At 43.2% G+C, this 18,445-nt stretch overlaps 1 protein-coding gene across 2 annotated transcripts in view; it reads right to left on the bottom strand.

The window, feature by feature from the left end:
- Window positions 1–6,220: 6,220 nt before the first annotated feature.
- VAT1L (vesicle amine transport 1 like) overlaps window positions 6,221–18,445 on the bottom strand; it is a 52,116-nt gene continuing 39,891 nt past the window's right edge. For both annotated transcript variants that reach the window (XM_081871956.1, XM_081871957.1), the window contains exons 8-9: window positions 14,137–14,220; window positions 6,221–11,305 (exon numbers count right to left, since the gene is read on the bottom strand). In XM_081871956.1, coding sequence (XP_081728082.1) covers window positions 11,204–11,305; window positions 14,137–14,220 — 186 coding nt within the window. In that variant the 3' untranslated portion in view covers window positions 6,221–11,203. The remainder of the gene's footprint in view (window positions 11,306–14,136; window positions 14,221–18,445) is intronic.

The following is an 18,445-nucleotide window of genomic DNA, read 5'->3' as shown; positions in this document are numbered from 1 at the left end:
GCAGAAAGTCAATTGACGCTGGTACCATGCTAATGCCGGGCTGTGCCTGTCCAGCCAACTCATGCCCAGTACTATGGGCGTGTCCGACAGTTGGGTGACGTTGAAGCTGATGACTTCGCGGTGATTTCCAATTTGCATAACCATTGGCGGCGTTTGCTGTACCACCTGTCCCCCCAGCAAGTCTCTGCCGTCGACTGTCACTACTTTCAGGGGCATCGTGGCAGGCAGGAGCGCTATGCCTTGCTGCTTGATGAAATCCACTCCCATAAAGTCTGCATTGCTACCAGAGTCAATGGTGATAGGGATTTCCATGGTGAGCCCATTGGGAAGCTGGAGGGATGCGGTGAGCTGCACCACTGGTTTGGGTGGGAGGGGGTCTGTGGGCTGTAAGATCCCTGGGGACTGCTTCACTGACTTGTCTGGCTGGGCCCCAGTGCCTCTGATTCCGTCGTTTCCCTGCTGTGGCTCACTCTGCTGAACTATTTCCGTAACTGTCGCTGAGGCTGCAGTGTGCTTGCAAATCCTCTGGGGACACTCTTTCGCCATATGCTGAGCACTGTCGCAGATGTAACACTTCCTATTCCCTCTAGGAGGCTTCGGTTTGACTGCTCCTGGTGTTAGGGCTCTGGCTGCTGACTGAGCCTTGGCACCACCTAACTCCATCGGCTCCTCTCCCCCTCCCATTGGGGGCGTGGATTGAGCGCGTGCTGTTTCCCTGGGAAAGAAAGGAGGTGCTCTTGCTGGTGTGCGTCCCCAATGCCCTTCGTCCTTGCTCCAGGAACGTTCCTCCAGCCTCACCCCAATCGTCAGCACTCTCTGGATCACGTCTTTAGTGGTCTGGGGTCGCTCCCCCCTCGCAATTTCGTCTTTCACAGCCCCGTTCAACCCCTCCCAGAACAGGTCCCTGACGGCAGCTGAATCTTTTTCCCATCCCAGCGCGTTGACCAATGCAAAAAAGCGGGAGTGATATTGCCTGACAGTGGCTCTGCCTTGTTTCAATCCATGTACCTCTTTTCTGGCAATATCTACATCAATCTCTGATAAAAAGCACGCATCCATCGCCTTAAGGAAGGCTTTCGCATTTTGGAGGGCTGGGTCTTTATCTCGGTACAGATTCCGCAGCCACGCTTTGGCGTCTCCGTGGAGATGCGTCAGTATGAAGCCTACTTTCTCCTGCTCATCTCTAAAGTCCTTCTCCAGCAATTCTAGGGCGAAAACCACGTCTGCTCTGAAGTTAGGATACTGCTGCAGATTCCCATCGAAATGCGACACAAGGCTGCCTCCTCTCTTTCCCAGCCCAATCCCCTCTGGTCTGGTTCCCGGCGCCCCCTGTTTAGCCAATATTTCCAACCTGATTTGCAGATCCTTGCAGGCAGCAGCGGATTCTTCTTCCCTCTTCCTGGATGCCAGTATTTCCGAGTTAAGTTGTGCCACTGCGTTTTGCAGGGCTGTTATTTGTTGTTCGGTAGTCATCTTGTCCTGCCTTCGTGAGCTCGCAAAGCACCAATCTTCGCCCCTCGCTGCGTCCACTCACGTTGCGAGGTTTTCTTTTTTCGAGATGGAGCTTACTGTCAGAGTTGCCTCTAGGTCCCAGCTCACAGAGGACCAACGCTAGCCAGTAATAACGTATAAAAGTCTTTATTGAAGGTTAGTTTCCATTTCCAAACCGCAGCGTGCAACTCCACGTCTTAGAACCTAGACCGGCGAAGCTCCATCTGAGTCTCCGCCTCCTAGACACCAGTTTAAGACTCTAGCCTTACTCCACCTCTTCCGTTGTTCTTTCCTCCTCTGGGTCCTTCTGCCCCCTGGGGTTTCCTCCTTTCTGGACTCTTCTGACGCTGACCCCCCTGAGTCTTGCCCCTCCTTCCGGCGGGCTTTAGGACCTGGCTCCCTATCCGGGCTACCTGCTGTGCCGCTCGCCTGTACATTTGAACTTGGCGCGCGCGCCCAGCCGGTAACTTTCCTCTTGACCGTTTCCCCGCTCTCTGATGGAGGCGTGGTCAATCCTGACTCATCTCCTCTCGCTGGTGGTGAGAACACTGGTCCCGATGCCTGGGACTCCTCCCCCCCCACTGCGCTCTGGTGGGGAAGCTGGTCCTGATTTCCAACTGCTGCTCTGGGAGTCCCCGCTGGCCCCTTCCTTCTGGGGTTTTCCCCTTGGCACCCCCCTTGCCCTGGCCATCGGCGCTCCCTTCTGTGAATCTTCCGATTCACTGGAGAGGCTCATGGAATCACTCTGACCACTGTCACCGCCTACGCTCCCCTCGTATTCCTCCCCCTCGCTCTCCATTTCCTCCCTCTCCTGTGCCTCTGCTCCTGAGCCCCTGACACATGGCTTCCTATTTTTTGGGGGGAAAAAGGAAGAAAAAGGCCAATTTATCACAGAGACAGAGAAAGTGCACATGTCTATATATTGAATCAATGGCTAGAGATGCTGCAAGCATTATCATCCTACTGATGAATAAAGTCCATATTCCTCAGAGCACTGGGAGAAGCCTTTGATTTTGATGTGTTTTACGTGGGCAAAAGATGAAATGGAGTGTGTTATCCTGAGTCTGCCTTATGGATTGAATAACATTATCTTTGAAGGGAGAGGACAAAAAAAGGCCTGCTTTTTGCATTGATCATTGTATGCGTCTGCTGGCAAATTTCCTGATTAGATGCTTCTCCTTCACTTCCTAGATCTGACTTCAGCCTGTTTAATGAGCCCTCTAATGCAGTGTCATTACTATCAATCTGAGTGTCTCTGGTGCAGGAATGAACCGAGACCCACGGCTATCTAGGGGTGGGGAATAATTGGCCAGGCAACAATACATCTGAGTGAGGATGGGGGAGAAATTAAATTCAGTTCACATTTAAATGTGACCTAATTCATACTTCCTAAAACAATATAAGAACCAAACCACAGCTATCCTTCAAAATCTACACTTTTCTGAATTTTGCATTGTCGTTCTCCAGTAAATGTGTACAAAATGTGTACAAAAATGCATATAGTAAGGTAAATTGTGTATAAAAATGCATATAGTAGTGAAAATAACATTCTAATGTATAGTGGTACCTCCGGTTAAGAACTTAATTCGTTCTGGAGGTATGTTCTTAACCTGAAACTGTTCTTAACCTGAAGCACTACTTTAGCTAATGGGGCCTCCTGCTGCTGCCGCGCTGCCGGAGCACGATTTCTGTTCTCACCCTGAAGCAAAGTTCTTAACCCGAGGCACTATTTCTGGGTTAGCAGAGTCTGTAACCTGAAGTGTTTGTAACCCAAGGTACCACTGTATTGTATATGGGGAAATTGCTTTGCAAAAATGTGTACTGTTGCATGAACCCCAATTTCAGAGCAGCAAGAGATTCTAGGGATGCCAGTGCTTACCTAGGGTTTGGTGTCCTTGGAATGGTTAATGGAGGCTCTGGCATGTTTAGTATATGTGGTTTTATTTGCACACGTATACAGTCTATGGAAGGGCTCACAGCATTAATGCTCTAACAGTTATTGCTTTCTCATGAGACTTTGAGGGGGTCTCCAAAGCCATAGCTTTGGATTTTGCACACAGAGCAATTCAAGCCTCCTTATCCCTCTTCCAGATTCCTGCATCAGCCTAAACTCACACACAGATTAGCCCCGCATTAGGGTGACATGGCACCCAGCTATATGAGGTGGGAATAGGCCTACCCCCATCCTCCTGAAAACGTCTCCCATTTTCCCTATGGCAGCATATCTCTTCTTAGCTAACTCCTTACACATGCAAATGGATTTCTCCCAGCCCCATTATCCTAACAATTGCTCCTCTTCTGCCCAGTACTTCTATCTGGGTCTGGAGCCTATTAATTAGGTAGCAATATTTATTATCTTGGGTTTGAACACCTTCTAATAAAGGTTGTGGGCAGCTCTTAGTCATGGACAGCTCTTGGCAATGTTTCAAGGTTATTCACCTGTTAAAGGAGCACTGGTGTTAAGTCATAAGGTCTCTGAGAATGTTTGTTGCCAAGATATAAAAGGGATTGGAAACCGCACCTTGATGAATGTCAGCATAGACCATGACTGTATAAGGTGCTACTTATCGGCCATTGGAGGAGTCCTACCATTGCTCTTCCAGGGGATTCCTGGTGACTGAAGGAACATAAGCTGTCTGTCTTTTGCTTTTGCTTTTGCTTTTCTCTTTGTTTCCTGTTTTGTTTTGTTTTCAACTGGCCTACAGATTAAACCCATTTATCAAGGAAAAGACTTGGTGTGCTGCTCTTTGCCTTGTATGAATCCAAAAAAGACCTCTTTTCTTGGTAGAACACAGATCAAGTCAGGAAAAAGCACTTCAAGCAGGCAGTAAACAGGGACAAAAAGGTGATATGGCTTCAGAAGAGTGGGTGCAGCTTAGGGAGAAAGTATGCCTTTCAAGGGCTAGACAGATAAGCCTAGATGTGCGTTCCCCAGCCTCAGGCTAATAGCATGACCCCACTTTTTAGTGAAGACAGCATTGCCCTGCACCCATGCAACATATGCCTAAGGGTATAGTATCTTGTAAAATAAAGGAATTACAAACAAAAAAGCAGAGAAAATAAATCTTGTTCAAGTTACAGAGATGGAGAAAGAATTCCTAAAGTTCCCAGTATGGCCCAAATGATTGTTGTTGCTTTTTCTTTGACTCTTGTTTCATATTTTGCCTACATGCCTGAGCCTGTTCCCATTCATATTATAATTATAGCTCTGCTTGCTAACCGTGATTTTGAAAAAATTAATTAAATCCTAACTATAAAACTTGTACCTATTTGGAAAGGAAAACAAAAGGTTCTGATGATCAAATGTAAAGTTTTATTTTCACATGTAATCTTCAATGTACGAAACAGAAAAACAGCTAAATTGGATTCTATATCATTTTGTGCAGCTGAGAAAATATGGCTTAGATGTGCTAGGAGCATCTCAACTCACTTCTGTTGGCAAGCAAGCTCTACATTTTTTACCTGTTGAAGTCTTTAATGGTAGCCCAGCACATGGTGTATTATGGCAGTCCTGCCTAGTGATTATTACAGTGTGAAATTTAAGCACATGCTTAACCATCTCATGTAAATTCAGTGAGACCACAGAGTTCTTGTGTTCCATCCAGACTAAGTCTACAGCCCTAGACACACTTGCCTGAGAGTAAGGGCACTTCCAGACTGCCATGACAAATTCAGATTCCACAGTTGGAGTTGATTGGGATGTTCTGAGGGGGGTCTGCCTCCTTAGCACATTTCCTACATTCTGCCCTGGGATGATCTGGGGCTCATCTCAGCTTTGGTTCTGGCTTCAGGATTCGGCCAAACCCAGCAGACATCCCTACTAATCTCCCTGCAAGCCAAGGATGAATGCTAAATAAGCAGGTCATCTGGAAGCACCCTAAGTCCCATTGAAAATGGGGCATATATAAGAGTAGTCATGTTTAGGATTGCACAAACTGTTACACTCAATGGGACTTCAGTTAGTCATGGGCACAGGAAGGGTTATGCTATGACAGTCCTTCAATGCTAGTAGTTTGCCTTAGTAATTACATATGTGCCCCTTATGTCTAAGTGTGTGCTGTGTAGCTAATAAAACGTGTAAAACTTCACCTGAAAGCAGGCCTATTGCCTCCAAGTCAGAAAGAACTGTCCTTGAGCAGAGCAGGTGTAGTCCAACAATCTCTGGAGGGCCACAGTTTCCCTGTTCCACTACAGACTGTAGGTATGGAGTCGTGTTTTTGAATGTTCTTTCATGTTAAAAGTTCCCTGCAAGTAGAAATCTTGTCTTGCAAGAATAACCAAGCATTCAAAACCAAACCAGCCCAGCTGGAATAGAAGCAAATGCTGGATATTCTTTATCCCTTCCTCCCAGGGTTCTCCTTGGTTTATACAGGGGAGCAGTATTAGCTCTTCAAAGTCTCAGACTAGAGGTCTTTCTTACCTTTGCTATCTTAGGTCCTTCTAAGCAGAGATTCTTGGGACAGAACTCGGGAACATCTGCATTCAAAGTGTCTACTCTGTCACTGAGCTATGGGCCCGTCCTGAGCTCACCTCTGGTCAGGAGCAGTGGCGTAGCATGGGGGTACAGGGGGGGCCGGCCGCACCGGGCGCAACATTTGGGGGTTAGGGTTAGGGGGTGCAAATCCACGGGTTAGGGGGCGCAAATTACTTGCCTTGCCCCGGGTGCTGACAACCCACGCTACGCCACTGGTCAGGAGCAGCACTCTCTATTAAACGACACCAGCCAAAGTTAATGCTATGCTTAATATTTTATTCATATTTTCATGTAAACATCATTTGCTTGGTAGGCACAATATAACAAAAGCTCTAAAGCAACAAATAACAATTAAAACAAGTGTTCCGGTTCTCTTCCTTCAGGCTGATGGTAAAGAGAGGCCTTCACAGTTCCATTATCGAAATTGAGAAATAATTTGCTTTCACTGGGAGAAAATAACCAATTAATTAGAGAGAAATTGAAAGCACCCCACTGACAGTGTTACAGTTTGGAGTTCAGTAATGATTCCGTTTCCCCAGTACCAGTAAAACACTGAGGAAATGCTAACTCCCTTTCTGCAGTCTCTTCTACTACCCAGAAGAGAGGTGATTCAACCATTTGTACTTAAAGAAATAGGGCCATGTCCTTCAGAGTAGTCCCATGAAAGCGAACGCTAAATTTGTGATTAGACATAGGTGTGAAGAACAGAAGGTGACATAGTCTTTGCAGACTTGTGTCACTTCAAAATGCATGTGGAGTAGTTACGTATGTGGATACTCTCTCACAAGGAATACTAGCATATCATTTGAAGGCTAGACTCTACCTTACTTTCAAAATACAATGGTTTTTTTAAAAAAAAAAATCTGTGAGGAGCAAACACACAGCTACATGCTCCCCCAATGTATTTGAAACGGGCCATCTCTCTAAATCTCTTTCTAAGCATTTGATTGGACAATTGAGATTGGGCATTGGGTGATTATGTGCACTGTTGTAGTGCCATCAAATCCAGACAAGGAACATACAGTCTGAAATGGCCTTGCGCTCCCAGTCATCTCTCTAACAGATGGGAGTATGTATGGGGCTCATTTTCGAAGTGAGCAACAATGCAATGTTGGCATGGTAGGAGAATGCAGTTTTCTGAGAATTTCAAGCCAGGAATGAGAGGGAGGGAGGGAGGGAGGGAGGGAGAGAACATGAATGAATGTCTCATGTGGTTTGCACCTGTTAGTGTACTTAAATCTTAAGTATCAGGATCAAATCCTGACTCTAGTGAAAATGGTGCAAATTAAGTGGAGGTCAATAAAGGTGGGATTTCAGTTTCAACCTCGTTATAGTAAATTTGCATGAACTGGACAGCTCTGATTAAACTTGACAGCAAAATGTTCTTTCAGTGCAATGTTCCAAAATAATATTTCCCAGGGATGGGAGGCCTCCTGGAGTGATTCCCACAATCAGATCTCAAAGCAAACAAAAGAGTTCCACCCACATCTTGCTTCCTGATGATACAAAAAGGCATAACACTACGGAACTGAGAATGAGATTGAACTATATGTGTGACTCATTAATGGAACACATTGCACATGTGTATGTGTATCTTGCTGCACAATTTGCTCCTGGAAGCAGCCAGCATTTGTAAATCCCTATGATGCAATTGGTCCATTTTGAATTTGGCATGAATCCACAACCCTCATCAACAAAAGTAGATGCTTAGGAATACTGTACTACATATTGACCCCTACAAGTTGGACCCTATCAATGCATCTCTAAAGCAAAGCAACAATCCTGATCTGGTGCTGATTAGGCTCTTGGTTTTGTAGTGTCTTCAGTTTACACTCAGGAAAAATGTTTAATCTTCAGTCTTGTTCGATGGAAATACTCTGAGGAGAATCACACCAAGAACAAATGTTGTTCAGCCTTAAACATGTGATGCCAAAAAGGATATGGAGAGCAGGGCTCAGGGTTTCTAAATGCACTTTAAAAAACAACACACTTTAGACCCTTATGTTAAACACATAAAGGTCAGGAGTAGACAGAGTAGGACCAGTGAGCAGCCCCCTTTATACTTTGTGCATGCTCAGGATAAATGCTTGATTATAACTTAGGTGTGAGTTCTTGCGAGTAATATTTGCCACACCTAGTTCAAAATGAAGTGAAAATTTGTGCAGCAAAAAGTAGGTGGCAGTAAGTCTTCTTAGATTTGCATCTGCAGTATTAAAGTTACTATGCTATGCAAACCTACCTGGGAGTAATCCCACTGGACATGGGACTCTCTTGTCAGAAAACATGCATGGATTGAGTAACACAGTCAATTCTGATTAAATCAACAATACAGTCGTACCTTGGAAGTCGAACAGAATCCGTTCCGAAAGTCCGTTCGACTTCAAAAACATTCAAAAACCAAAGCTCCTGCAGCCAATCAGAAGCTGTGGAAGCCCCGCCGGACGTTTGGCTTCCAAAAATAGTTCAGAAACCAGAACAGTCACTTCCGGGTTTGCATCGTTTGGGAACCAAAACATTAGGGAACTAAGCTGTTCGAAAACCAAGGTACGACTGTACTGGAGTGAATACTGGAGCTCATCTTGTGAATGCTCCAATGCTGGTATACATTATAACTCTGCCTGCTGAAAAATCTTTTCAGGCCATGATTGTGTCAGGATGGGTTGAGCCATAACCTAGACCCGTTCTGCAGCATTCAGAAGGTCAGTTCACCATGGGAAATCAACTTTAAAAGTCAACTTGCATTTACTTCGGTATTATTATTTTTTTAAAAAAGTATGCTTTTTTTTCCATGCTCCTGGCTTTTGTTGTTTTCTCTTTGGTTCATCTGTAAAAGAAATGAACCACGTCCTGGCTCAGCTCATTTCAACAGAGACAAGTACCCTTAAGCCTTAAGCAGACCTGCCCTCTCCCAAATAAAGTATTTAGAGAGATGTATCTGCCCGCTCTTTTCGTGTTCCTGACTAACCTAAAGAATGACCCAAATGTATATGAAACACCTGGTCATTCATAACTATGGTTTATTGTGTGAATTGTCACGTATGAGGAATTATTTGATTGAAATACTGCTCCATGGAATACAGTGGGACCTACATCTGAGTAAATGTGCATAGGATTGCTCTGTAAGTTAAATGTTGTTCTATCTCACACCTGCCCCTTCTAGCTCTACCTTACTTTTTAATTAAAAATGAATGGCTGCTTCTTTTAAATACCTCAGCTGCTGTCCCAGTGGCTATGACATTCCAAATGGCTTCATTTTGCTTGCACACCAACTGCAAAGTGCAGCCAATATGGCACTTTTACTTTATATGAGGAATAGGATAAAGAGATATGCTGGAATTATGCTAAACTGTTCATACAAATCTGATTATTTCTTCTAACACTTAGACAATTATACTTCCACCCTCCCCCCCCCCCCGCCGGGCCCTTTTTAAGCATTTCTCATCCTTATACATTTTTTTCATATCAGTAGCTTTGTTGATTTAGAGTCAGGCTAAATGCTAGTAGGCTCAATATATAATGATTTACCACCCAAATCCAATTTTCATGTGAACAAAGGAGACAGTTATACACAGAACGCAATGTGAGAAAATTAGAAAAATACCAGAATGAGAATCATTAAAATGACATACTGTGTTAATCCAAATCCATCATTGTCACTGTGAGGAAAAAGGTTAGCAACTGATTTTTCTTTGCTGTCTTGGAAAAATGATGTTAAGTTTAACAGTTCAACTACACATTTAGGTGAGATGTTTTCTTTAATTAGTGTGATGTACAATACTAGAATTACATGGGTGTGAGTGAGCTGTGTCAATGCGGAAGGGCAGGCACTGGAGTCTAAGAGACCTCTCTCTTGGGGCCTGACACGGTTCTCAGTTAGATCAGTGTGTGGTGAAGTGCTTCAAACTGAGAGAAGAATTACTTAAATTAGGTCAGCTCTGTTTTGGTGCTTGGATGAAGGATTAATAAACATTTGTCCCAATGTGATGTACAGAGATGTCTATCATTGACCAACCTTTAAAAATATTAAGAGTGCACTTTTGAATGATCAGGGAATTCTGTAGTTCTTTGTGGCAAATGAACTTTTTAGAATTTGGGGAGGGGGGAACTGTCATGTATGTTTTTCTTTATAAGGCAATAAACTTAGATGGGCCAACATTAAACATATTTGTTGGCACCAGGACTGAATACTTTCCCCCCAATTAATTAATGGGTTCTGTCCACTAATGTACAGTGCTTTTCTGTCACCTAGTCTATTTCCCTGTACACCAAACAATAAAGAACAAATGAGGTATTTTATTGTCTTGAGAGTTTAAGAAGGACTTGTTGGTTCAGAAGTATCATCAGGGGATCGAATGGATAGTGAACTGTCCTGTCAGCAGCCTGCATTTGTGCTTCAAAAGAAAAGTTCTCACTTTCCTCTAAAAGCTCCTCGCACAGGTAGGAGCATCAATAAATCCTTGGTGAAAATTCTAATTGACATATGTGTTGAAGGCAGTCTTCCCTCTTTGTATAGATGGAGATGCTCGGGATCTCCATCATTTGGTTAAAGGTTGAAATTTGGAGTGCAGAATGTGGGTGCTTTCTCCCACCTTGAACAACATAAGCTGTTGTATGAGTCTAATATGTGGGCCTATTTACATGGAGGCCCAATTCACAAAGCACTCTCTCTCTTTCTTTTTAAAAAAGAATGACAGGAATCAAGCCTACTCAGCCTTCTCTCATAATGCCTAATATGCAGTGCTGAAAGGAGTACACATACCCATTTTGTCCACCACAGAATTATCCTTAGGCAGGTGGGTGAGTGAGCTCACCCACTGAAATAAATGATTATAAATGTTTTTATAATCATTTCACTGGCCATTGGAATAGGTGAGGTTTAAGAAGAAGCCAACCAGAAATCACCCTTCTAAAACTGGCTTGAAAACTTGCCTTTTTGAAACCACAAGAGAAGACGTTCACATTTCACATGTGGATGCTAATAAGGCTTCAGACAGGAACTCAACAGGCAAACTGGGTGCCATGTGATGGAATGTTATAATACTGGACTGGGTGGGAATGGCACTTGAGTTTCAAAACATCAATGATCAACAGCTTATAGCTCAGCTGACTGCAGACAAAAAAAGAACAACACACACTGTACTAGAGCATTTGTTCACTGGTGCACAAAATGGACCTCCCAGTCATCTTCCCTTCTTTTGCTCTATCAATTCTTCCCGCTTTCATTCCCTCCACTCATAGCTATTGCTGGATGAATGGCATACGCTCTTTATTCTCATTGTCCCCCTCGTGGTCTTCTTCTTCTTCGCCAGCTTCACTGGTTTCTGTACTGTCATTGGCCATCTATGAACAAAACAAAGGAAACCAAGAGGTTGGATGGCCACCTGCCATGGATGTTTTAGTTGAGATTCCTGCTTGGCAGGGGGCTGGTCCCTTCCAACTTTACGATCCTATGATTCTATGCAATGCGTCAAGAAAAAATGCCAAGGATAGCAGAGTTGGCCCATAAGGCAACATTTTTTAAAAATTAAAGGTTGCACACATACAATGTTAGCTCTACTCACAGTAGAGTTATTAAAATTGATGGACCAAAGTTAGTTATGCCTAAGTTCACAAAAAGTGATCTCAAAGCCATTAAAGAAAAAAGAATGCATGTTCACAAACAGAGATCTTGCAAATGTCCTGTGATACTGATTATCCAGAGTGAACATAGAATCATAGAATCATATTTTCATAGAGTTGGAAGAGACCACAAGGGCCATCGAGTCCAACCCCCTGCCAAGGAGGAAACAAGCTTTTGCCAAGCTTTTGCCTCAAGGGACCAGAGTCAAAAGCATATCTTATGCATGTTTACTCAGAAGTAAGTTTCACTGAGTTCAATTCTATTGTATTCTAATACACGATCCCACTGTGGGGCGAAGAAAGGATCACACTGGGAGGTGGCCCAAAGGACAGAAGTTATTCTTGTGTGCCCTGGGGGCAGGTGATTTGCAGCTCACATTTCTTTTGGTTAGAATGATAAAGATTGACATCAGAACCAAGTTCACTGTTGACATTTAAGGCTGCACAACAAGCAGTGGTACCTTGGTTTACAAACTTAATCTGTTCCGGAAGTCCGTTCTTAAACTGACCGTTCTTAACCCAAGGTGTGCTTTCCCTAATGAGGCCTCCCACCACCGCTGCCCTTCCACCGTTCGGCTTCCGTTCTTAGACTGAGGTAAAGTTCACAAACCGGGACACTACTTCCAGTTTTGTGGAGTTCATAAACCGAATAGTTCGTAAATAAGGCTGTTCTTAAACCGAGGTACCAGTGTACTGCAGTAAGGAGTAAGGAGATCAGTGGCATCATGGACTGAGCAACTGTGATAAAAACTGCAAATGCAAACTGAGTTAAGAAAAGCAACAAGTCCCATCCCTAGTCATGTCCATGAATTTCAATTGTTTTGCTCTGAGTAAAATTTAAATTTGAATACAGCTCCAAATCCATATTATGTCAATAACTTTATTAGGCTAACTGATGTGCAGAAACTGCCTTATTGACAATTGGACCCACTATTGTTCTCATCTGCTCAATCCACCAGAGCCTGACTTCGCATGCATGGGAAGTCCCTAACTCACCAAGGGTTTGGGGACATGTGTTATCACTTAATCACCAGTGGAGTTTGAAAGCAACAGCCTTCCCATGCTGTTTTGCCTTCAGCAACTGGTACTCAATGGCATACTATCTCTAAGAGTGGAGATAACTTCCATTATGGCTTGGGGCAACTTCAGATGACCTACTTTTAATGAGCATTCATCCTGATTTTCTGGCGCAAAACTGATGTGAAGATTAATTATATCCAGTCTTTACTGAGCATTCATTATTATATTTTTGCAGGATGTTAGTCATTCATCCATTGCAAGCTTTTAAATGTATTCTCTACATCACTTTCCAACTGCAAAAAGTCGGATTCTTTTAACAAGTAGATTTGTTGTGCTAGGGAAACAGAGCACTTTAATCCATTTCACATGCACAGACTGGATGTTCTGGCATACATTTGCATAACTCCCACAAAATACTGACAGTTTAGAGGCACCCTACAACTTATTTATGGATCTATTTTCCTACATTAATTTGCCTAATCCTTTTTTAAAAGCCACCAAAGTCAGTGGCCATCACTACATCTTGCAGCAACAAGTTCTATAAATGAATTACGCATTGTGTCCACATTATCTATTAAAAAGCAAGAGTTCAGATTGTTATGGAAAGCAAACTGTTCAGAAATTTAGTTCTTAGGCCATAAAAAGAAATGGAACCAGTGAATGAATTATGTGTAGAATCCTCCATCACTCTTTCACCACAATGAAATATGTCCTATATAGCAACCAAGAAAAAATGAGCAGGGCATTGATGAAAAGTAAAATACAGTCCCTTAGGAAAATACTTGTAAAGTTTGCCAATAAATGCCCTTCATATACACAGTGGTCTCGCCGGGTCTGTGTTGATGTAAAAATGTGTAGATTTCATGAACTTGATTAATTAAAGTGAAGGCTGTTTGCAAATGACTGTTCCTTTCTTGTTAATCCAGTGTAACTTTGCAATTCTATGTTCCCTGGGAGAATGTCCCAGGGTTATATAGATCATGAGATCTTCCACGCCAAGGGCAGAGAAAGAATTCTGGCTTTGGAGAAGGAGATCAGATGTTGGATGACACTTCTCTGTAGCAGCAGAAACTTCTATGCCCCTTGTCCTGCTGATTGGCAGAGTGCTGATGCCAGTAAGACTGAAAAGGGGGCATGTAGGAGCAACAGTGTAGAGAAAGGAACTGATCCAACACTTCCCATTCTCCCAATACACCCCAAAGCCAGAAAGAAACTTATGCGAGCTCTAATTTGCCTTCCATTTGGAACAATTGAAAGGGCTTTTTTTTTTTTTAATAAGAACTCCCCTCCCAGAAATGGGTGGAGAAATGGATGCTGTCCAAACCTCTAAATGCATTGTTAAGAGATGATAAAACCTCATGGAACCAGGCACAGAATTGGTCAAGAGAGCATTCCACAAATAGGGAACCATGCCCATTTTGGGCAACACCCACTGCTGCAATGTGCCCCCCAGAGGGTTCAACAATAGTGAATGTGACCATCTGTCCAAAAAAGAAATTAGTCACCACTGCCTAAAACTTATTTTCACTTACCAATGGAGTTGGTGTTTTCTCCACATCCAAAATTAATTTTCCTATGTTGCCTCTGTCATGGATTCTTTGCATTGCTTCTTTCACCTATAAGGTAACAAATGCCCAAGTTACATCCCCTTTGTGATGCACATAAACAAACAAACAAGCAAACAAACAAAAAACAGTTCACCTTTGAATGCAAGCATATTTCATGACGCAAATAGAAATGAACTCGAATCTTTAGCCCAATGAGAACATGTTGAAGTACCAAAAATTGGATGAGAAAGGTGTGCAGTACATTAGTGATATAAAAATGAACCCATTCAACCAAGTGTTAAAAGAGAATATTGAATATTAAGACTGCAATCCTCAAATGTGAAATTGCTAATCTTATGATGAAAATACACAACTCCTTCCTAATATAAGTCTCTGTTTCTGAGGGCCATAAAACTTTTTTTTAAAAAAGAGATCCAGTAGGGATCTGGGAAATTACAGACTGGTTAGCTTAATGTATGTTCTTGGGAACTTGGTGGAAAGTATGATTTAAGATAGATTTAAGATAGAATTACCAAGCATATAGAACAAGTCTTGCTGAAGCGAAAGCAGCATGTGTACTGTGTACTTAAGAATAACAAAAAGCTTTTGAAAAGTACCTCACTAAATTTATTTTAGTTATTTCTTAAACTTATTAGTTGCTTGTCACCTGAAGGTCTCCAAGCGACTTACAGCACAGAAAAAGATACAATACGTAATATCATAAACTTAAACATGGTTTGCGTCTCGAGGGCCTCAGGACACGCCCCCGTAAAAGAATTCACACAGATACATATTTAAGATTAAGGTTGCTGGGCAAAATTTAGGCCACAACTTTATTGAATTACACAAAGTGAGCGGTATTGGCTTAGGCATTGACGAACTATAACTGACTTCTGCCCGCCTCGCAGGGAGTCTAGAAGGTAACCCAACGAGGGAGCTACATCGATGTAGATCAACGGAAGCTCGCCCCAATGTTCCCATGGTCCTGGCATGGCCCTAGCCCCTCAAGTGGACTTTGGACGAGATCCAGGACCCCTGGATTCCTTTAATGGAATACCCTTTTTCATGGAGGGGCAGGTAATGGCCGCACCTCCCCTCCCACATCCCTCATAGAGTCAATGCCTAACCGCCAAACCTTACAAAGTTGTGACAATTGCTGGGAGGTAGGCGAAAACCAAATGGCCAGTGCCAATTTGCCAAGTGGAGAAATTCCTACCAGGCCTCTGGAGGCAAAACAGGCGACCAACCAAAGTCCCAAGCAAGGCCAGGCCACTGACACAGAAGAGGGCGGGAGGGTGGGTCTTTGGCGGTGGGAAGCAAGTGAGCATGACGTGTCCCGCTGCCGATTTATATCCCTCACGATTGCGCCAAGCGGCCTGATTGGCTGCCTAGAGGTGGCGCGATTGCAGGACCAATAGAAGAAAGAGCCGGGCATAGAGGGGTCCTTCAAGCCCTGCACAAAAGCAGGACCCTTCCTTAAGAGGATCCCAATTGCTAAAACAAGCCACCTTCCTAACCCATGGTTTGAAATTTGCTTGTTTCAAACAAACCAGTGTTAAGATTAACCACAGTTTGTTGGGTACAAATAATGTAAGATGTGGTAAATGGAAACTGGAAGTAAAACAATTTCTTCTTGCAGCTACACCAGGAATGGAGTGTACAAGTTCAAGTCTCTATCATTCTCCTCACACTAAACTGTGGTGTAGCTGCTACACCACATCCTCACTGCACCACTAATACTTTAGCAAGGGATCCTTGCCAATCACTTATTTTGCAAGCTTTTTGACAGCAAATAAAGCCATTTAGAATTTCTTAGCAAACTATAAGGGTTTGCTGTACCAAAGCTGGAAATAGTTCCAGATCTGAATGACTGAGCAAGCATGTTAGACTGCTAGGTGAGACTTATCACCCAAATCCTGGATCTATTTCTTTGCCAAAAGAAAAAGAAAAGTAATGGACTACTCACAAATATGTGGTTTTGGGCTGGCAGCCAAAAAATGGTGATTAAAGTAGTTGCTGCATGCCCATATCTCATGCTCAGTGGAAGGAAATAAGCTTCCCTTGCATTTTTCTCTCATACACAGTATCAGGTTTAACCCTCTGGGGAAAAGCTCAAGGTGTGCTTATAGGCAAATTCTCCATAATTTGAGCAACAGGTGCTGGGAAAGAAAACAATATGATTCCAATTTTTAATATATAAAAATAAGGCTGCTCTGTGTATTGAATGCAGATGGAGGGAGTTAGGAGAGAACTGTAAAAAAGAAATTCTATGCATAGATGGAGCTGTATCAGATTTCTAGGGGACAGAAAAATAGTTTTGTTGTAGAGAGCAGCAAAAGAATTAGCCAAGTTTAAAGACCCACTTTTGGATATGTCCAGTATTCTTTCTCTGTGTCTCTATTTTGAAAAAGCAGTGTAATCTACAAGTGTTCATTGTGGTTACTTTACTCCAGGGGAAGTCCAGCTGTTTTTGGACAGAAAATCTAATCATCCCTGGCCATTGAAGGGCACCATGTTGACTCCCCCTGCTTTTCTCTTGATTGTGAGCAACATATATGCCAAATAAAAATACTGAAAAGGCATGAAAATATTTGGTGCAAAGCATTGCTGTCCCCTCTGCTGTGCAGGCTCTTTGCCCTTGCTTCTGTAACATTTATTTATTTAATTTATTATTATTACTATTTCTTTACATAACTTAAAATTGCAAGGACCCTGTCCTCTTTTACAACAGACCACCTTACTTAAGGGCTACAGCTCAGTAGAAGAGAAGCTGGTTTGTATGCCAAAGGCCCCAATTTCAATACCTGGCACATCCGTGTAGGGCTGGGGGTTGCAGGAATATGCCTGCCCCCCTTCCTGCTTTTAGACCCTGTGAACACAATACCAGTTGCTAAAAGGTGTGTTAGTTAGCTATTTTTAACCACTTTTAGGTTTGTTTGTTTTTTACAATCAAACCATGTATATCAAGCAGTTATTTTATGAAATACCTGTATAAATGATTTATTTTATATGTCTATTGCATTTATATCCTGCTTTTTTCTTCCAAGAACATGGTTTCTCCCCTCCTCATTTAATCCTCATAACAACCCTGTGATGTCACTTTGGCTGAGAGGCAGTGACTGGCCCAAGGTCACCGAGTGAGCTTCAAGGCCAAGTGGGGATAAGTGGTCCAGAAGGAACAAATCAGCATTGAGATAAGCAATGAAGGTGCCAGTAAAATGAAGCTAGTCTGGACTCAAGAACAGAAAGCAGCTTGGTGAATCCTTCCAGTCCAACCCTTTCCTTTCCCCCAGTGTACTTTGCCACCTCTATTGCTCAGCTGAATAAAGACTGCTGAGACTCCCATCCACCATTTCCAATCTTCAGGCTCATTTGGAATTTCTCTAAAAGCACAAAGTCATTAGTGTCTAAATGAAACAATTTACCAGCCCCCATACGCACCGAGTAAATGTTTAAGGAGTTCTGACTCAAGTGGGATACAATAACACTTAATTGCCTTGTGTTTCATTTCTCAGTTTGCAAAGTACTGCCCTCTCAGGACTGGTTCACGTGCCACATTACAATTGAAGGCATTACCTGCATTTCTTACAGCTGGTTTATATGCTGCATATAGAAGTGGGAAAAGGGAAGAGCAGTTTGTGAAGTTTCTGTCCATAATACCATTGCACTAAGGATGTGGATCCACAGAGGAAGCATTCAATCCCAGCATCTGTAGGTAGAGCTGGGAACATCACCTCTCTGAAATAACGGATTGCCATTGCCAGTGAGTGTAGACCACAGATGGGGAACATGTGGCCCTTCAAATGTTGGTAAGTCCCAACTCCCATCAGACCCAGGCAGCATGCTGGTCAAGGATGATGGGAGTTGCAGTCCAACAACACAACAACATCTAGAGGGCCAAAGTTCCCCCACCTCTGGTGTAGACACTACTCAGCTAGATGGGCCAATAGTCTGACTCAATATAGAGCAGCTTCCATTGTTGCTAGGTATTTTGGGCTGCCTAAGGAGTATAAGGGGCCTTTCTAGGTCCCAGTTGTACTGGGATTCTCTGTGGGGCCCTTGCCTCTTCTTCATAATAGATCTACATAGGGGTCTTTGTCAGGCTGTATTCTGACCATGAGTTAGATCAAGGCCATAATATAGAGGTGGCAAGAGTTGCCAATCTTTTCCATGGTCCCCCATCCATCTGCTCACCTGGGAAGTCTTGTTATTAGTCATCGAGGGGGAAAGATACAGGCACCTATATTATGTCTGCATGCCTTCTGCTTTGCAGCTCACTGACAGTAACTGGATC

This window comes from Podarcis erhardii (assembly GCF_964252035.2).
Source record: "Podarcis erhardii genome assembly, chromosome: 7".
NCBI lineage: Eukaryota > Metazoa > Chordata > Lepidosauria > Squamata > Lacertidae > Podarcis > Podarcis erhardii.
The sequence above is the reverse complement of the archived record's forward strand: the minus strand, read 5'-3'. Positions and strand labels throughout refer to the sequence as shown.